At 34.0% G+C, this 22,150-nt stretch overlaps 1 protein-coding gene across 1 annotated transcript in view; it reads left to right on the forward strand.

Annotated features, from left to right (window-relative positions):
* Positions 1 to 9,687: 9,687 nt before the first annotated feature.
* The window catches only part of LOC129745797 (neprilysin-3), a 50,747-nt gene continuing 38,284 nt past the window's right edge, over positions 9,688 to 22,150 (forward strand). Inside the window, exon 1 of the mRNA XM_055739147.1 lies at positions 9,688 to 10,375. Coding sequence (XP_055595122.1) covers positions 10,364 to 10,375 — 12 coding nt within the window. The 5' untranslated portion in view covers positions 9,688 to 10,363. The remainder of the gene's footprint in view (positions 10,376 to 22,150) is intronic.

Raw genomic sequence — 22,150 nt, forward strand, 5'->3', positions numbered from 1 at the left:
AAAATGAGAAAATGAGAAAATGAGAAAATGAGAAAATGAGAAAATGAGAAAATGAGAAAATGAGAAAATGAGAAAATGAGAAAATGAGAAAATGAGAAAATGAGAAAATGAGAAAATGAGAAAATGAGAAAATGAGAAAATGAGAAAATGAAAAAATGAGAAAATGAGAAAATGAGAAAATGAGAAAATGAGAAAATGAGAAAATAAGAAAATGAGAAAATGAGAAAATGAGAAAATGAGAAAATGAGAAAATGAGAAAATGAGAAAATGAGAAAATGAGAAAATGAGAAAATGAGAAAATCAGAAAATCAGAAAATCAGAAAATGAGAAAATGAGAAAATGAGAAAATGATAAAATCAGAAAATCAGAAAATGTGAATATGAGAAAATGAGAGAATGAGAAATTGAGAAAATGAGAAAATGAGAAAGTGAGAAAATGAGAAAATGAGAAAATGATAAAATGAAATAAATGAGAAAATGAGAAAATGATAAAATGAGAAAATGAGAAAATGAGAGAATGAGAAAATGAGAAAATGAGAAAATGAGAAAACGAGAAAATCAGAAAATGAAAAAATGAGAAAATGAGAAAATGAGAAAATAAGAAAATGAAAAAAACAGAAAATGAGAAAATGAGAAAATGAGAAAATGAGAAAATTAGAAAATGAGAAAATGAGAAAATGAGAAAATGAGAAAATGAGAAAATGAGAAAATGTGAAAATGAGAAAATGAGAAAATGAGAAAATGAGAAAATGAGAAAATGAGAAAATGAGAAAATGAGAAAACGAGAAAATGAGAAAATGAGAAAATGAGAAAATGAGAAAATGAGAAAATGAGAAAATGAGAAAATGAGAAATTGAGAAAATGAGAAAATGAGAAAATGAGAATATGAGAAAATGAGAAAATGAGAAAATGAAAAAATCAGAAAATAAGAATATGTACAAAAAAATGAGGAAAATCATCAAAATGAGAAAATGAAAAAATGAGAAAATGACAAAATGAGAAAATGAGAAAATGAGAAAATGAGAAAATGAGAAAATGACAAAATGAGAAAATCAGAAAATGAGAAATTGAGAAAATGAGAAAATGAGAAAATGAGAAAATGAGAAAATGAGAAAATGAGAAAATGAGAAAATGAGAAAATGAGAAAATGAGAAAATGAGAAAATGAGAAAATGAGAAAATGAGAAAATGAGAAAATGAGAAATTAAGAAAATGAGAGAATTAGAAAATGAAAAAAATGAGAAAATGAGAAAAGGAGGAAATGAGAAAATGAGAAAATGAGAAAATGAGAAAATGAGAAAATGAGAAAATGAGAAAATGAGAAAATGAGAAAATGAGAAAATGAGAAAATGAGAAAATTATTAAAACGCAAAACTTAGAAAACGAGAAAATGTGAAAATGAGAAAATGAGAGAATGAGAAAATGAGAAAACAAATCAACCAAATGAGAAAATGAGAAAATGAAAAAATGAGAAAATGAGAAAAAGAGAAAATGAGAAAATGAGAAAATGAGAAAATGAGAAAATGAGAAAATGAGGAAATGAGAAAATGAGAAAATGAGAAAATGAGAAAATGAGAAAATGAGAAAATGAGAAAATGAGAAAATGAGAAAATGAGAAAATGAGAAAATGAGAAAATGATAAAATGAGAAATTGAGAAAATGAGAAAATGTGAAAATGAGAAAATGAACAAAAAAATGAGGATAATCATAGAGAGAGAAAGTTTTTAAACTTGAAAATTAGATATTGCGAGAATATGAAAATAAGAAAACAATCAAAACTAATAAAAAATGTTTTTATTATTTCGACCTTCGAGCACTTTTGAACACGCTAGATGAAATTAGTTTCCGTAAAAAAAGTGATAAAGAGTGGGTTTTGCCATTTTTATACTCTCACATGGAGATCTCTCTATTTAGTTTATGCTTTTGTTTCTGTACGGGATTTCGATGGAAGATAAACATACAAATCATTTAATTGCTGAGTCGAATCTTAGGACGTAGAAGGTGTGCCGGCACATAAAGGTTGTTGATTAGATTTCCTCTCTTGAAACAATGATTTCAAAGTTCTTTTTTTATTCTTAGACTTAACAACTATAAACATTAATAATTATTTTGTTGGTCTAGGTTGGATAAATTCATTTCAAACTTCAAGATGACTATTCATCATTCGATGACAGTTCGACTGTTATCCAAAATGCATTTTTAAGCCCACTGTTCGACCGAACAAGATTCAATAAGTAGGTTCCTACCTTCCAACTGGATGAGGAACTGGTTTGAATATCACTTTGAGGAAATATTTCGGGAGGCGTATGTTTGGGTGGTTTGGCTTGTTTCTCTTTCTCCATCTGCGGGTGGGAATAAATGCAGTGAGCCTATCGCCATACGCAAGATTTATGACTCATCGTAATAGGTTCCGATCTTAAGCGAGAGCGACTGGATTAAAAGGGATAATTCAATTTATCCATCCATGAGAAATCGTGGTCGGGTTAGTTACTGTAATAAGTGGGAGAAGGTTAGCTCGGGAAAGGCAAATAAAATTCGTTCCGATAGCCGTGGCGCTCTTTTATTTGGTCGGAGATTATGAATCGTATGAAAATTTGATTAAATCAATATACCTAGGTTCAGTGTTATTATTGCACCTTGAAAGTGTTCAAAATAATTTTGAACTGGGCAACAAATCCAGAAATCATCTTTAAAATAAAATATATTTCACAGCTTTGCACTTCAAGCTAAGAAAAAAAACTAAACAAATAAGTGTAAAATTGATACATTTCAAATGATTGTTCAAACGTTATATTCAGGAATGGGTGAAATCAATACTCTAAACGACAATTTTAAAATAAGCATCCCGTAGCAATAGCATAGCAATAGCATAGCAATAGCATAGCAATAGCATAGCAATAGCATAGCAATAGCATAGCAATAGCATAGCAATAGCATAGCAATAGCATAGCAATAGCATAGCAATAGCATAGCAATAGCATAGCAATAGCATAGCAATAGCATAGCAATAGCATAGCAATAGCATAGCAATAGCATAGCAATAGCATAGCAATAGCATAGCAATAGCATAGCAATAGCATAGCAATAGCATAGCAATAGCATAGCAATAGCATAGCAATAGCATAGCAATAGCATAGCAATAGCATAGCAATAGCATAGCAATAGCATAGCAATAGCATAGCAATAGCATAGCAATAGCATAGCAATAGCATAGCAATAGCATAGCAATAGCATAGCAATAGCATAGCAATAGCATAGCAATAGCATAGCAATAGCATAGCAATAGCATAGCAAAAGCATATGTATAAGTTTACATGGGCAAATAGTTATGAACTTTGTATTTGCTTAAACTTTAAGGCTTATAAATTCTGCATATTATTATAATTTTAACGGAATGACAAATTTCAAATAGTCAAATATGCAGGTCAATATGGTTTTTAGAATGAAATACTTGAAATATTTGTTCTGCTGCCGGCATACTTTCATTGCCTTTATGCAATATATTTTGTACTCGCTTCTGCATAGAAGCGAACTAGAAGATTCCCGTAAACTATAAATGTACTGTACATACAGACCCCGTTCGATTTTCGCAACACGCCCGTACATTTTGTGTTGCCAAAATCGAATGTTGCCAAAATCGAACGGTTTTTTTCTCATCTTGTTTTTTGGTTATTTTTTCAAAATAACAATTACCTATTATTGACAAAAATGTTATTTTTAGTCAATTTCCGACCATATGTAGTAATTTTTCAAATTTTTCATCATGTTTTGGAAGCATTTGAACTTTTCTTGTTTTGTTCATAATCTTTGTTTTCTTTTGTCATATTTGCTGTTTTTGTCATTCTTCATTATTTGTTTAGTTGTTTTTATCAAATTCAGTCTTTTGTAATTTGAATCATCGACGTTTTTCGGCGGATTTTAGAATCAAAAACGTTATTACCAGTTGTCCAGACGTTTCGAGCTACTATGGCTTTCGCTCCTCTTCAGTGGACACTAAAATTATATTTTAAACAATGAATTTTTGACTAAATTTACAATATTTAAAATCTTACAAACTACTGGCCTTCGTCTATACTAGTTTGATTCGGGGCATTTTGTTTTGGTTTTCGTTTACATTTGTATGTTAGTGTTTGTGACAATTTTTTGATTACAGAGTCGTAAGCTGTCTTAAAATTACAGGAGTCTATCTGCCTATTGACTACATTGTTGTCACCTCTAATTTTAATGTAAAAAGTTTCAGCTGTGATTCTTGCATTATAGCCTGTAACTTTTTCTAAAATGTTTGTATTGTCGAAGTCGAAAAGGTGACCAGTTTCCAAACTATGTTGTGCTAGTCCAGTGCTTATTTGTTTTGTAGATACATTCGTTTTATGTTGTTTTAATCTTTTTTCCAAGAACTGACTAGTTTCACCTATGTATGATTTGTTACATTTACCATTAATTGATTTCATACACGACGTTGGTATTTTTGTTTTTGGGGATTTTGTCCTTAGTTTTTGTTAGGATCAGATTTTTAATTTTATCTAAAGGCTGGAAGGCGACAAGGTACTTATGGCAATTTGGCATTAATGTCGCCTTGCAGCCTTTAGACTTTTTTAATTTTTTATCTTTTAGTCAATTTTGAGTACCTACTTTAAAATTTTTTTCAAAATCTTTGGTTTTAATTGTTGCATTAAATCACCATTCCAGAACATAAAAACGTATTTATGGTGTTTGTCTAAATAAAATTGGTCATTTTATAACGAAAACTAAAAGGTAATGTTGTTTCTAAAAACCGTTCGATTTTGGCACATGTGCCAAAATCGGAGGTTGCCAAAATCGAACGGGGTCTGTATTTTGTTCCTTCATGTGATTTGCAATTTTCTTCAATTTTAAAAAATTTCTTCCATTTTTTATGGATCAACATATCTTGGTGCTTCTAAGAAGTGAAAAAATGATGTTGAATTTCCTTTATGGTAAAAAAAAATTGCGTATGATTTCCACCCGCAGCCTAATTTTGTTATCTTTCTTTTCAATATTATAACCATTATTTAATGTTGATGCAATTTGACTTCTGATTATCATTCATCAAGCTACAAATTCACAACAGATATGTATAACATAGAAAAAGTGAAAAAAAATTTTCACAATAATATTTTTGTAGGTTTACATTATTTCCCGATATATTATTTAAATATCATAGGTAATGACTTTAAATTCAAGGGTTGGTTATAAATGTTTATTCCTTACGATAAATTTTAAATAATCTTCAATTTCAAATTACATGGCTTATTTTTTATTGCAAGTTGCGATTTTTACAGCCGTTCTGTTCTTTTTTTTCAATAAAAGATAACAAAACTGACAAGATGATTTCAATTAAGAAGGAACATTTTAATTTCACAATATCCAAAATTAAAAAAAAAATACAAGAAATTGACTTAAGAGATACTAAAATAACTTAAACTAATAAAAGTTTCATTTTCCTTCCACTCAAAAAAAAAATCTTTTTAGGATGTTTATTTAGGAAACTTTTTTTAAAGAAAATATGAAATAAAGAAAAACAAAAAAAAAACATTGTTATTAAGTAATAACCAAAAAACAAATAAAATTTTGAAAATAAATTTTATTTTATCATTATTTCACCATAAAGTTTCAATCGTTTTAGATTTACAACAAATGTTTATGGAAGGAATGGAAGGTTCTCTATCAGTATTTTTTTTTTGTTTTTCGGGTTATTTTCAGAATCGAGGAAAATTATGAATTCAAAATAAAAATGAAAATACTGTGCTAAACTTTGATTTCATAATAAATGGCCTATAAACATTAAAAAACAAAATATAGTCCGAGTTTTCAAACTTATTTACAGAGTCTTATCAAATGTCTAAACTAAGCTTGCCAGATTTCCTGGTGTTATCCGGACTTGCACGGTTGACACAAACGGTTTTCTGACATAAAACAAAAAAATTAAATCTGCTGATTTTTTTGGATTAAACAAATGTTTCAAAAGTTTTCTTTCTTTATTTTCTGTTGAGTTATTCTTGGGTTGGGACCAAATTATATCGATACTACATTCACTTGCGTTTACAAAGAATTTATGATTAGATTTCAAAAAAAGGAAATGTGGTTTTCAAAATTAATAACATTACTAGAAGCTTAAAATCATAGTTTTTATTTTGGATGCGACTTGATTTGATTCCGTTTTCCATCTATCATATCAATATTACATATCATTGAAGATCGTTAAAAAATACAGGAACTGAAAAATAAAAATCAAATATAAAATTTCAAAAAATTAACTTTTTGAAATTTTTTCTCCTGATTTATTTCAGATTCAGCAACAATTGATCAAAAAAGGGGATTGTGTGTTAAGAATTTCAAGAATCAAATATGTGCTTTTATTTCAATTTTTCCATGTACACAATAAAAATTAAAATTTTAAGTAAAAATCCAGTTAAGATTTTAGGTATAAAATCTACTCTGGCTCTGAAAAAATGGTTTTTTCAATTACAAACGAATCAGCTTCATTGACCAAATTGAATCTTTTTTTTTCCATTTTTAACTTTAAAAATTATACAAAAAATTTGAAAAACATTGAACTAGTTTTCACTTTTTTCATAGTTAATTTATTCCAAATTTGTTCCTATTTCATTCTTTTTAGTTCAAATAAAATTCAAAATCTAGTATCGGACCTTAAAACTCAAGCAAAAAAAAACATGAAAATAAAGTTCCAGTGAATTGGATAGTCTTAACTTATATTTCAAAATTGAAGAAGCAAAATAAGATTTGATCATAATGGTACGATATTTTCGAATCTCGAAACAAATACTTCAGAAATTAATTGAATTTAAGAGTTTTACAATCAGTTTAAAATTCATAACATTCATTTACAAACAATTCACTCAAATGTTTGATTTCAAGTTGCAAAATAGGATGCAATAAACAAAATTTGTGAGCCTTGTGCTCCTAGGACCTCAAGAAAAATATTGTAGATAACATGAAGATTTATTTTTTAATTTTCTGTTAAAAAATAAGTATTTTATTTATTAGTGAAAAGAAAAGATTCATTAAAAAGTTCATAAAGTGATAATTTTTAACCTACAGTATACCTATACGAATTACGAAAATAACACAAGTCATAAAAATCCACATTTTGACTAATTTGGGGGCATCCATTCCAATTATGAAATATTGTTGTTTATTCAACTCTTGGTTTTGAAATATCTTTTGAATAAAGGAAAAAGTTCGCTAAATGAATTTGTGCTTTTGTAGGGAAAACTGTAAATCATTTAGAAACGAAAGATTTTTATTCAATTAATAACATTCCCAAAAACCGCTAGTAATTTGGACTTCTAAGAAAAAAGTTATAGGATTTTTTTTTTCATTTTTCCTTCATTCTGAAAAATATGGGAATTTTCATGAAACTTAAAAGAAGTGAGATTTTCAGATGGGTCGACTGGATGATTTAATGCAATTGTTTTTCGGCATATCAGTCTTTATTTTCTTAAAACGATGTTTTGATTGATCCTACGTTTCAATGCTGATTGGCATCTTCCTTAAGGAATTAATCTATCGTTCTGCGTGAAATTTCTGAGCTTATTGTCCACTTTCCAACCTTATCGTCTCTATGTTTAAGATCAATCAAAATATCGTTTTAAGAAAAGACTGATATGCCGAAAAACAGTTACCTTGGAAGAAGTTTTAAATGAAATTCAATTCAAGATATTTTTTAAACATTATTCAAATCGTTTTGCAGTCTTAAAAAAGTTGTTCCATGAATTTCAATCATTCGCATATCGAATATTCCAAAATTTTCATTAGGAATCCCCGAAATAATTGTAATAATATAACAGAACTTTTTTTAAAGCCTTGTTTACTTAAACTTGAATATCTTAGCATCATCTGAATCCTTGGTTGAATGCAGGATAGTTAAAAGATTTAAAATCAGTTTTTATTTTTCATGTTGGTTTAATGGTTTATCAGTTATCTCATGTTCCATGTCTCAAGTCTCAGGTCTAAAGTCTCAAGTCTCAGATCTCATGTATCGTGTTCTAATACCGTATTTTTTTTCACCTGGAGGCAAACTAGAGGCAACCTAGGTTCGCTCTAACTGCTGTCATCGTGCTCATTTATTGCTCGAGAGGCAACCTAGCTTCGCTCGAAAAACGGACGGAGTCGCCCTGAGAAGAAAGTCAGTTTTGCGAGAAGTTCACCAATACTCTCAACGATGTTGTCAAAACATTAAACAGCTGTTTTTGGCTGAAAGCAAACAGTTGAAATAATGAACGGAACAATGATGATTGCCGCGATTTTGAACCTCTCAGGCAAGCAAAATCGTACTATCTGCTGTCCAGTGCAATCCGGACACGAAAAAAGGCAATCCGGATGTGAAGAACCGAATGAAGAAATCTAGAAGGGAGAACAAAATGATAGCTGCATGTAAACATTGCGCTCGTTCTCACGCACACCTACGTATGGAATAACTCGAAACCCGAAAATCGTTTTTTTATTCTGACGGTTCCAGAGCCAAATCCGGAATCAAAAAAAAATACGCCATAAGTCTCAGAGGTATGATTTTCCCAACTTCAAAAATATTCATAGTGTGTTCCTTTGAAAAGGGCTTAGAATATTTTCTCTCAGAAACCGTGTAATTTGCGAAATTCGTGTAAAAAACCGTGTTTCCCGAAAACCGTGTAAAAAAGCCGTGTAAAAAATCGTGTAAAAAAAACCGCGTAAAAAAACCTTGGTGTATATGATCGACGACCAGCTAATCAAAGCACTTTGGCGAAATATTTAACGCCATTTGAAACGACGAACATTTAACGACAGTTGGTAACTTAATAATGTCGCTGATTCTCCAAGTAGTTTTTATAGGTATGGCTTTTCTTATAGCGTTTTTGTTTATTCCGCTGGCTCAGCGTTGACCTGGCACTGGAATAAACAAACAAAGTCATCGTTCAGTGTATCTACTGTTGCAAGTCACAACACTGGCAAAATTTTCGGAGCTTCCCCGCCCGTTGGCAATGCGACACCAGGTCAAAACCAGTTCAAATCTTGCAGAATAAACAAACAAGATGGCAGAACTCGGTGGTGCCCCAGTGCAAACCTAGGTCATCACTCGGAATAAAGAAATACTCTATAAGTCATAAATTGTTAAGAATATTTTTTAACAAATAATAATGACATAGAAAAGCTTTATAAATACTACCCAGAGCATCAACGTCGTTGGGCCAATCCGAAGTCCCAAACCGATTGATGTTCTTCGCAAATGTTTACAAGTAATTTACTTTAATATTTATTATCACTCGTGTAAAAATTGGTAAAAGTGAAGATTTTCTTAGATGAGACTTCTAAACTCATGTTTACCCAACTACATATGAGGATACAAAAATGTTTTCAAAATTGTTCCATCGATTTGCCGTTCAAAATCGAACAGCTGATGTGTAACGAGTTCCAGAAAACTGTATAGATCAACTGACCGGCAACGGTCGAACTTGAAAATCACCAGCTGGAACATCCACCACAGACAGTAAAGATTCGTTAGCCACAAGCATCGAGGGAAGAACCGGTATGTTTTTGACAGTTCCTTCACATCCAGCCGAAATGGCAATTCACGCGTCGGCGCTCTTCCCCGCTAAATCTGGCAAATCCCGCGGACGCATGCTCACCAATGGCTGTTTTTATCAGACGTTCGCTTTCATGCGTATATATGTAGCAAACATATTTCGGTCCCTCGCGTACACAACGCATATGGTGTCAAGTTTCTGTGGAAAAAATAATTTTGTTGTCAAGTTTGGGCACAAAAATATGGGTGGAATTACTCATCTTAATTACTGGACTTGTTTCCGATCAATTGTGAGACAAATTGAGTCGTGAAGAAGCTGCAATTTCAACTCGCAAAGCAGAAGATTCTGTCCGGCAGTGTCGACCCGTGGGATTCAATGTTTTTGCAAATTGCATTGAATTATCAACAACAGATATCATTGGGAAAATGAGTTATCAGTGAAGCGCTATCTGTAATAAACAATCAGCAAAACAAAATATCTGATAAGCAACGTTAGCAGTTCAGTGAAAACCAAACAAGTTTGTGGTGCATCCTCGAATAAAGGCCACCTGCTTATCCGTACGCGTATCGATTTTCTCGAAAATAAACAAAGCCAGAAGAAAGCTGGGAAGATTTTCGTTTTTCCGTATGTCAGATCTCGATGTTACGATGTTCCTTCTTCACTAAGTTTTGGTGGAAATGTTTGCAAAACGTTCAAATTAAGTGTAAACAAGATCTTCTTCCAGCGGATAATGCTTTTACTAGGCGTATACGAAGGATGTAATTGAATCTTCTCTGTGGAATTTGTAGTTCATTTTCAAGTGTAATCACCAAGCGGATAAACCATGTCAGTTCAGGTAAGTTTCGACAATTGAAAAGATAGGTTCAAATACGTCGAAATATTGTAGGAGTTCACTAGACTTTTGAAAGTAGTGTTAAAACTAATTAAAACAAAAATTACCAGCTAAAAAATATTCAAGGTCGTTACATGCATCTGTGCGTTGGTGAAACCATCTGTCAAATAAGCGTTGTTGTTGAATTTCCACCACGCTTTTTTTGCTAATTTTAGTTTAGCATCAATAATTCCCGGATACAATAGGTTTCAGTGAACTTTGGTAAAGTTATAAATGATAATAGCTTTTCAAATGGTTTTGCGATTTTTCACAAACTTTGAGAGGTTTCTAGTTTAAAGTAACCAAAAAAAACAAATGCACTCAACAATCGTAGTATGGAGATGCTTTAAAAAAAATGAACTGTTCAAAGTCCTATAGTTACCTAAATACTAAAAATATTTTAATCTTAAAACTAAAAACTATCCTAAAATAAAACAAATAATAAAGAGAAAGCATCTCTGCGATGGAAGACTGCATCGATTTGCCTCTGAAGTTAGAATAGGTGGAAGCCGCAAAATCATTTTCAGAATCTTGTTCTGAATCCTCTGGATGGCTTTCTTCCTCGTCGCGCAGCAGCTAGACCAAATCGGAACTGCATACATTATCGCTGGTCGAAACACCTGTTTGTAGATGAACAACTTTTTGATTAGGCAAAGTCTGGATTTCCTGTTGATGAGAGAATAAAGAGATTTAGTGGATTTATTACATTTTTATTGAATATCTTCAATGTGATTTTTAAAAGTAAGATTCCAATCAAGTGTAAGTCCCAAGTACTTCACGTGATCAGACCATTCTAATGAAACCCCATTAAAAGTTATGGAATGATTTTCATGAGGTTTTAAAAATTCAGCTCTTGGCTTATGGGGAAATAAAATAAGTTGAGTTTTGGAAGCGTTAGGAGAAATTTTCCACATTTTCAAGTAATTCAATAAGGAATTTTGATTGCAACAAAATTTAAATTCCTTTTTTTTTATCTCTATAATAAAGACAAAAAAAAGGAATTTAAATTTAGTTGCAATCTATTGCGTACCACCCGTAAATTCCGACCTTTGGCTGAAAGCAAAGTATCATCAGCAAATAATCGTCTACCTTTTCCTTCTGGTACATCAGGAAGATCAGAAGTAAAAATATTGTATAAAATTGGCCAAGTATACTACCTAAAGGGACACCAGCCCTAATGGGTGTCCTTTCAGAGCATGAATTTTAATAGCTTACTTGCAAAGTTCGGCTAGTCATATAATTTTGAATAATTTTAGTGAGATATACGGGAAAATCGAATCAAGCTAATTTAGCTACTAAACCTTTGTGCCAAACACTGTCAAAAGCTTTTTCAATATCTAGAAGAGCAACACCAGTTGAATATCCTTCAGATTTGTTAGCGTTAATCATATTAGTTACACTCAAAAGTTGATGTGTAGTAGAATGTCCATGACGAAACCCAAATTGTTCATCAGGGAAAATAGAATTCTGATTAATGTGGATCATCATTTTATTCAAAATAACTCTCTCAAATAGTTTACTTAAAGAAGGAAGCAAACTAATTGGTCGATAACTTGAAGGCTCTGAAGCACTTTTTCCAGGTTTCAAAATTGGAGTTACTTTGGCATTTTTCCATTTATTGGGGAAATAAGCCAAGTGAAAACATTTACTGATGATCTTAACTAAAAAAAATAAAGTGCTTTCAGGCAACTTGTAATAAGAAAATAGAAAATCCCATTTTTCTCCGGAGCTTTCATATTGTGAGACAAATAGTCACAAGAACTTTCAAATACGTTTTGCTTGGAAAGAATATCTTCAAATTCTAGGGAAACTTGAGCATCAATCGGACTTACAGCGTTTAAATTAAAATCATAAGCAAACTCATATTGTTGGGCTAATTTTAAAAGAAGTCGCTCCATCTTTCAAACCAAGAATTGGCTCCGGGGCTTTTGCAAAATTTTCATAAAAAATAAAATTTAAACGACGTTTGATCTCTTTTTGAATGTCGCAATAAATGAATTTCAAGTAAGGATCCCAAGTTCGTTGATATTGGCATCGACGAATGTTTTTCAGTCGTATCAAAAACTGAAGATCATCATCGATCAAAAGTTGATTAATTTTATGTTTTAAGGGTGATACGGTCAAAATTTGGTTAAGGGAAAACGCGTGTAAATCGGTGAAATCGTTTATTTAAAAAATCAAATTTAATTTCTTTTTTAAGTTTAAAGTTCAGGAAAAATATTCAGTCGGGCTTCCGCTTTTCCAAATCCGGATTGCCGGGCCTTACGCTTAACCCCTGCCATCAGATTTTGTACAGCCACCTTGTCCACCTTCATCGCCGCAGAAAGCCAGTTTGCCTTGAACTGCTGCTCGTCCTTAGCAGTTTTTTGGTCTTCTTTAGGTTCTGCTTGAAAATAGCCCAGTATTTCTCAATTGGGTGGAGCTTTGGCGTGTTGGGAGGATTCTTGTCCTTGGGAACCACCTGCACGTTGTTGGCGGCGTACCACTTCATGGCCTTTTTACCGTAATGGCAAGATGCCAAATCCGACCAAACAGTACGGAACAACCGTTTTTCTTCAGGAAAGGCAGCCGACGTTTATTCAAACACTCTTTCACGCAAATTTCTTGGTTGACAGTCCCAGAAGCTATAAAAATGCTGTTTTTCAAGCCACAGGTACAGATGGCTAGCCAAACCAGATATTTCTTCGCGAACTTTGACAGTTTCATGTGCTTGAAAATATCTGCTACCTTTCCCCTTCCTTTTGCTGTATAAAACTCCTGTCCCGGAAGCTGCTTGCAGTCGGCTTTGAAGTAGGTTTCGTCGTCCATTACCACGCATTCAAACTTCGTCAGCATCGTCGTATACAGCCTGCGGGATCGCGCTTTGGCCGTCGTATTTTGTTTATCATCGCGATTTGGAGTCACTACCTTCTTGTAAGTCGATATTTAACTTTAGATATTGAAGCGGCTTTAGCATTGACTATTGAAGTTGTCAAATTTTCTACAGCCAAATCAATATCTTCTATTAAATTCAGTGGAACGTTTACATCCACAGATTACGTTCAATGAAATTCCTATATCGCTCCCAGTCAGCTTTTTGAAAGTTACAAGTTGATTTTGAAGGGTTTTCAATGGGATAAAGAAAAAGTTACTGGAAGGTGGTCTGGGATTTCTAATTGAAGAGAAACAAGTATGCCCATTAGGATATTCAACAGTATAATAACCTGCACATTCACATTAGAATTTGATGAATTATTATTCCAAGATCGGTGTTTTGCATTAAAGTCACCAATAATAAAATATTAACATTTATTTCTGGTGAGCTTCTGTAAATCTTTCTTCAACAAATTTTTCTGTTCACCGCTACGTTGTAAAGGCAAATACATATGCGGAAACAATTATAATTTTCCCCATAGAAGTTTCTAACTCAATTCCAATTGTCTGAAGTAAGAAGTCTAAATTTAAGTCGACTATTGATGACAATAACTACAATAGTTTTAGAGGCATTCTGTTATGTAAAAATGTGGTCAAATTTGAATTAACATACATTTTTAAGTGAAAACTTACTGCCTGTTTTGTTCATTCCTGTAAATGGTTAACGAGCTGAACCTCATGTCTTCAATAGATTTGTTTTTCGATCAAAAGGACAAATCCCAACATTAAGTTTGATTTCAACACTTTTTCAGTTGTTTTTTTTTTTGATGTAGGTAATACAATTACTTGAAAATATTTTCACATGTACTGAATTTTTTGTAGTGCCTTGTAATGCTGAAAATAGTTTATCTACATTATTCTTCTAGATTTTGAACATATTCAAGAAGTAACTTTGCTCAAAGTACGAAATGAATTCACAATTTTCTAGAAAAGCAAGGGCCATATTTTCCATTATAAAACCACATGAATGCTCAAAACTTGAGATCCTAATCCTAATTAAATGTATGTAAATGATTGATTTTTTAATGTAAATAAAACATGGTGAACATTTAAACACTTTACAATCAATAACTTAGTCGTCAGGTAAATATTTTTGGTTTTGGTAAAATCAGCGATGAGAAGCTTTATTAGATTTTTCAATTGAAATAATAATAATGAAATAACGCTAAAAGTGTTTAAAAGTATTTAAACAGCTATAAGTATGATTTTGTTTTTTAAATAAACATTGTAGCGAAAATATAACAATTTCAATAATAAACATTAAAATTGTTTAAAAAATCATCAAAAAATAAAATGTTCTTGACTCCCCGAAGGATTATTTCAAACTTGGGCTCAAATGGAAGTGAAAAGACCCAGCTTTTGAATTGAGCAGAAATTAGCGATGTTAATTTTTGATAATTTAAGTTGTTCTATCAAAGCACTTCTATCAAAGACCAAAGCAGTTCTATCAAAGACCGACTTGAACTTGAACGAGATACGTAAAACGATTTTAATTCGATTCGAGTTGAAACTCGAAACGAGTATCTTTAATCGAATATGATTCATAGTTTCACCCCAATTTTTCATCAATAACTTTGGTTTCCTTCGGCCGTTTTCAAATTTAGGCTTATAAAAACCGTATTCAATAGAAATCGACCGAAGGAAACCAACATTATTGATGAAAAACTGGTTTTCATGTCCCGAGCAAAATGTCTCAAAATCCCATACAAGCTTCAGGCTCGTTGAGCGACCCCTTCCTGTGATTCGATCTGGCTCAAATTTGGTATGAGATCTTGCACTGATCCACGGATTAATTTGAAGCTGCAGCGCATAACTTTTTAAAAAGTCGGGTCATTTGGGGCAGTCTCTGCGCTTCCTAAGCCAATTCCGTCTTTTCACCGGAAGGAAAGGTTAAAACAAACAAATCTTCGCTTCTTAGCCAATTCCGTCTATATCCACGCTCCCTGTGGCAATTCGACTTTCTACCGGAGGCCGAATCAGAAACACATTTTCGTAGCAGCAGCCTTGACAATCTGCGCTTTCTGTCCTTATTCTACCAACCACGCCATGGCCATGGTCGTGATTTTACGATTCCAACGAATCTCAATTCAGAGATTACCTCAGACACGTCTGTCGCTCACAAGAATAGATCAATAACTGACTTTGTTTTGTTTGTTTTGCCTAGTGTTGCCAAAATAACAAACGTTGCCATAGAAATTTATTTAAATTTTCTATACCTTCAGTGTTGCCGCATACAACTAATGTTTTATTTTATTTTATTTTATTTAAATTTGATTTCTAAGCATATCCTTCATCTCGTCTCTACTCATTCGATTCCAACATTTGGTTGAATTGATTTCAAATCATTAAAGGGTGATACGGTCAAAATTTGGTCAAGGGAAAACGCGTGTAAATCGGTGAAATCGTTTATTTAAAAATTCAAATTAAATTTCTTTTTCAAGTTTAATTAGTATAAAATTCAGGAAAATATTCAGTTAGGCTTCCGCTTTTTCAAATCCGAATTGCCGGGCCTTACGCTTAATCCCTGCCATCAGATTTTGTACAGCCACCTTGTCCACCTTCTGCGCCGCAGAAAGCCAGTTTGCCTTGAACTGCTGCTCGTCCTTAGCAGTTTTTTTTTGGTCTTCTTTAGGTTCCGCCCAGTATTTCTCAATTGGGTGGAGTTCTGGGGTGTTGGAAGGGTTCTTGCAAAAATTATCCATTACAAGATTCGGAACTCTAGAGAAAATCGACGGACAAAATCGAAAAGCGCCACCATCAAATGCTGCGGCAGAAATGCAACTAATTAGTAAAACACGCTAAGGGAAAAAACCAATTTATAGTACACGGTCGGAAATAACTAGCAGTTTGAGGGTTCATCTGCACGACAAACACACTGAGGTCTTTATCTAGGGGGAAGTGTTCCTAAATGCGCATGTTGGGTAATATGCGCATACAGCCGATTGACGATATGGCAGGAGATTCAACGTATCTAATCAGTGCTGTTTGAGGGAAATACGCTATTGAAACAGGGCATGAAGAAATTTGATGGTTATATAAAGCCAAAAAAATTTAAAAATTCAAACAAGATTTTTGTCAGTTTTGTTGTAATATATTGAACTTTAATTATCGTGCGTACAGATTCTGTGAACAAAAATTTTAATGGTTTTTCTTTCTTATTCACCTGGAAACCGGAAATTCAACAAATTGAAGCTTTTGGCAAAGTTGTAAATGATAAGATATTGGAATAAGAGACAGGTTCTGAATGCCCATATCAAGGCAGGTTAAATGCCTATATCAAGAAAAATAGATTAGTCTGATAAATATTTAACTTTTTATCATTTAAACATTAAATCTACGCCCAAATCAGGATCTTACAGCGAAAAAAAATGTACTTCATACTGATCCGATAAAAATACGATATGAACAAAATATTACCATGAAATATGGCCATATGGCATACCTGACTATGTTTCATACAAAAGAACTAGTGATGTAAAAATTTTCACCAAAACTTCAGCCTTGACGTATGCTTAACATCCGTTTCTACCATTTTCAATTAAATAATATCAAAATATTGCAAGTGTTTACGAAATATAGCTTGAAACATGAATACGCGCATTTAGCCCGCCAGTTTCGGAAATCGGCTATTTTGACTTTTTTTTTATTATAAAATTATTTTCACAAAAATGGTAAGCGATTTTAACAAAAAAACTGCTCTAATGTATATAAAACAGATGTCCGTTCATGTGTATATAGTTTTCAGACTCCTATCTATTGGAATATGGGAGAAAATGAGTGCTTTCCTTAATATGCGCATATAGCCCGCCTCTCCCCTACGTGGTTTTCGGTATCAGAGTCTTCAATCGCTATTCAAATCTTTTTCTTCCTTGGAGGCTGTTCAGATACCACTTGGATAGAAAAATGAGATTTTAGACCCTCTCCTATCCCTCCGTGGACAAGCGTGGAGTTTTGGCAAATCCCAACCCTCGTCTCCGGATGTTCACGTGGACAGATTTGAATTTTTTTTTCAAATCTAATTTGAGAGTACTTTACACTACTTTTTGCTTTTTTGTTATTAAAATGGCTGATTTGGAAAAAACGAAAAAGCACTTCCTGATATAGAATAGTTTTGAAAGTTTTGAATTTCTTATTTATCATATTTACCACATGCTTTCAAGTGGCTACTAGTTGTTTAAACTTAAACTGGGCGGCTATGCAATTTCAAGATTTTGATTTAAACAACTTAATAGAACTAAATAAAATTTATCAGCATTTGAATGAATTAAACTAAATTAAATTAAAACCTTGGGAAAAAATTCTGTAATACATATGTCAAAAATCAGCATCCCAATCAAAATAAATATTGGCCACGTCATCAAAACCCTGAATCGCAATATCCTCAGCCCTGTTCCGTGGAATTTGGAATCAATAATCAGGCTCAAATTAGTTATCTGTTTTAATTGAAGATTTTTTTATTGAGGAATCTGAATGCGCAAAAACGAGTGAGGTTCTCAATTAAATTGAGTCAGTAGCATAGCTTTTCTTCAAAAATTGGTGAAAGTATGTCAGAGTGCATTTTCAAATGTATTTCAAAAATGAACAAAAGCATATTAGAGTGCATTTTTAACCCCCCGGAACGAGGGGTACAAGTGAAAAATTCAATTATCGAGAAATGCTGACCTTTCCTGTCAGTAGATGGTGTTAAGGTTTGTAAAAAGATTGTCCGTTGGCATTTATACACGCTCATATTTTTTTAACCATAAATGATTATTTTTCATACATTTTATGGTATTTTTAGTAGAGCTGCTAAAATTGTTATTTTTCAACCGTTATGAATTGTTAAATTTCAACCATTTTCCGAGTTTTTGACAAAAATGTTGATAATGGTTGAAATTCAACAAAAAAATGACTGAAAAAACAGGAGCCATGTTTGCAATCCTTGAAGTGTTTGTTTTGTTTATGGTTCTGCGTTGTACCTTATTTCTTTAAAATCTCCAAACTGTAAGTATTTTTCCGGATAATACCTGTTAATTCAATTAATAGAAAATGTGTTCAGATTGATCATCAACGTCACTCTCTTTTAAATTCAATTTCCAGACGAGAGTTGTGAGGCAACTATGGGTTATCAGGGGTCGGAAGCAGCAGCAGTTCCGCCGCAGATTCAACGAAATTATAACAGCTGCCGTCACGTCTTTGGGTAAGTACATACCATTTTGGAGATCTCTGTTAATTGTTCCGAGATTAATAACCATGGAAAAATATTTACAGAATGTTCCGGAACTCCGTACATTTGCATCATCAGGAGGTTCCAAAAATATGCTAAGAAAAACTGGCACTAAAAACACAGCAGAGCGAGAAGCTGACCAGTGAACACTCAAGGATAGGCAGCAGCGCAAGATCCGTAGCAGCGGCCGACGCAATCATTCCCTCCGCCGGATGAACTTTCTTCCGCTAAAGCAACAAAGTAGTGCCAGTAGAGCTATATAAATAACATTTATATACATATAACATGATATTAAACATATTGGGTTTTGATTAATTGAATTAAAATTAAGTCAATTCATATTTTGAAACGAATATTTCTTTCAAATTTCGACCCATTTTTACTTTTTCTACCATGCTTGAAAAATAACCATTATCCAAGTTCTCAGTGAAATCTCATTTTATGAGTTTTCACTGAAAACTCATAAAACGACTTGATCCACTAAACTGCCATTATGGTTATTTTTCAAACATTAATGGTTCAACTTGGCCCAGCGTGTATGCAAAATTTCAAGAGCTAGGTATCTTTGAATATATTATTTTGGGTTCTTGTCCTTTCGAATCACCTGCACGTTGTTAGCGGCGTACCACTCCATGACTTTTTTTTACCGAAATGGCAAGATGCCAAATCCGGCCAAAACAGTACGGAACAACCGTATTTCTTCAGGAAAGGCAGCAGACGTTTATTCAAACACTCTTTCACGTAAATTTCTTGGTTGACAGTCCCGGAAGCTATGAAAGTGCTGCTTTTCAAGCCACAGGTACAGATGGCTTGCCAAACCAGATATTTCTTCGCGAACTTTGACAGTTTCATGTGCTTGAAAATATCTGCTACCTTTCCCCTTCCTTTTGCCGTATAAAACTCCTGTCCCGGAAGCTGCTTTGTAAGCGTTGCTAGTCAGTCGAAGGAGGCCGCGGTGATCTTGTTGTAGTAAAATTAAATAAATGTTGCAGTGTTGTTTGTGGGGGTTAAGGGGTTCTCCTTGGTGAAGCAGTTCACCAAGCCACGCTAACCAGGCGAACGACCGGGCGAAAGATGGTCGTTCAACAACTCACCACCAGAGCGCAGTGCAGAGATGTGAGCCGTTGTCTTCAAGCGAAGAGGCGAAGCGTGCGATAAGGCGAGGCGAAAACGAGCGCGGGACGGGGGCAATGAACGGCAATGGAGTCAGAGCAGATTGTAAAAAAATGACCATTTTACTCTGCCATTAGTTCGCGAACGCATCACAGCGATCCCAAAATTAACGATCGTTTGCCAAAGTTTGGTGCTTTGTTCCATCCATATAAAAACGGAACATGAATCATCGCCATTGAAGGATTCCACAGAAAGGAAAATCCAGTCTTAAGCTGGAATAGATTGGAACTCCAGGTAACCCCACGCCATTTTGCCCCTGCCCAAAAATACCCTTTTAATCTGATCCTGAACCTTACCAGGACCCCGCTGTTTCGGATTGATTTTTAATCAACCGAGCCCTGAGAGCGCCACAGCGCTCTACCACCTCAACCGACCGCCGTCGGTGTTACTCAATTCCGTACCTGGTTCAGCACCCAAGGTGGGGCCAGGTACGACGTCGCCACGCGCTCCGTTAATCGTCGAAGGACCTCGTGCGCCACCGATAACATCGACCGACCGCCGCCGGTGCTACTTACCATCGTACCTGATTCAGCACCTAAGGTGGAGTCAGGTACTCAGCATCCACGCCGCTTGCTTGCCGTCCAAGGACCATCAGTGCCCGGTTCAGCACCCAAGGTGGGACCGGGTACAACAACACGACCAGCTAAAGCCAGCCAGCTTCCAAGCCGACCTCACCGAACCCGAGCCCGAGCAAGGAAAACCAGTGCGCAAAATAAAGGTTAGCTAGGTTAAGAAAGTGGTGGGTGAACAAAACTGCAGATCATTAAACGGTACCGAATTTTATCCGAGGAGTTTTCTTTAGCTCTCCCGAATTTCCCTGCAACTTAGTTAGTGTAAACTTTCCGACCCTGGGATTAAAAGGGGTTCACCGCAAATCTACCGATTGGCTAATAGCCAGTCTTACACTTTGGCGCCCAACTAAAACTGCCTTACCGTTACTAGTTGTAGGGGTTCCACCGGTATCCGTTGCAGAATTCTCTGGGAAAACATCCAGGTTTCCTTTAAATAATTTTTGCAGTAATTGGTTGAATTACAAAACTTTCAACCGCTTTTGAAATTTATTTCATATTTAACAGAGGGGTTCTGAAGTTCAAATGAACGGGGAAAACACGATTGTTTAAAAATTTAATCGGAGTGAAGTTGAATTTAGAATTCATCTTTAAATTGGAGCGATTTTTAACTGTATGTTGTGATGATTTGGTGTGATGAACTGTGATATTGAAAAGTAAAACAACAAAATCAAAAATTTCTTTATTTTAACCTAATTAGTTTTGTACAATTACATTATAAAGTGGCCTCTTATCTGAATGTACCTACTGTAATCTAACATTTTAATCTATTTTTTTTAATTATTATTTTTTAATCATATGTGTTTAATTTATTCCCTTGGTGTTAATTTGATTCATGATTTTATCTCATTGACATTGCATTCATTATTTTTGTAGTTCTATATAACTTTTCTTTTGCTGTTCTTGTGGATTTTCAACTATCGTTTAGCTCTGAAATTCTTTGCGCGAAAATGGAATCACAACTAAAAGAACAGTATTTAGCGATTAACCCAGCTCATCTTTCCGATCAAGAACTTTATCATGAGTTGCGTATCCGCCACACAGACGTGTCTGATTTGAGGCGCAGCAGCCAGGAACGCGCTCTACGCGAGCTGTTGAAAACTGAAAGAGAAAAAGAAACAAATGATTATGAAATACTATGGGAAAAGGCAGAAGACGAAATTAATGAATGTGGGGTCAAGTTAGATGAGATTAGGAATGCATTGAAGGGCAAAAAAGCAAAAAAAGTTCCAGACCGTTTATACAAAACCAAACTCTTACATGTATATTTCAGGATGCAACGATTAAAGTTACATGCTAAGAACGAAGATGACGTTAACAGCATTGCTATCATTGCTGTTGAGTGCACCAAACTTCTGAGCATGTTCTTTTCAATCGTTTCTCCACTACAAGAAATTAGGCAGGCTGAATTGAGCGCAATAAACGAAAGTATGCAATCTGCCATGAATATCGAACAAAATGTGGATGAACAAGGTGTACACGAAAATGAACAAGCTATGAATGAGCAAGACGGTTACGTTGACCAGATTTCTAATGCGGAAGAAGAGCACGATGAATTCGGAAATAATTCATTTGATGCGGATCGGGAAAATGCTTCGGGTTTATTAGACGAGAAAGACAAAGCTATCCTCGAACTGGTAGGCGAAAACAATAAGCTGAAGTCAACGGTCAGCCAATTGCTCGAACGCATTTCGGCTTTGGAACGTTCTCGCGACAAAAATGAGCCCGTGGCGTATGCAACCGGAAAAAAGTCGAGCAGTTCCGTACGTTCAGAAACTGGCAGCACAAAAAAACCGACTAACTTTGATGACTGGTTGAAAATCAAAGGTGCTTCGTTACCAAGTTTGGTCGAGAAAGTTAAACCACCGTCTATCTGCG

This window comes from Uranotaenia lowii, chromosome 2 (genome assembly GCF_029784155.1).
Source record: "Uranotaenia lowii strain MFRU-FL chromosome 2, ASM2978415v1, whole genome shotgun sequence".
In the NCBI taxonomy this organism is placed as follows: domain Eukaryota; kingdom Metazoa; phylum Arthropoda; class Insecta; order Diptera; family Culicidae; genus Uranotaenia; species Uranotaenia lowii.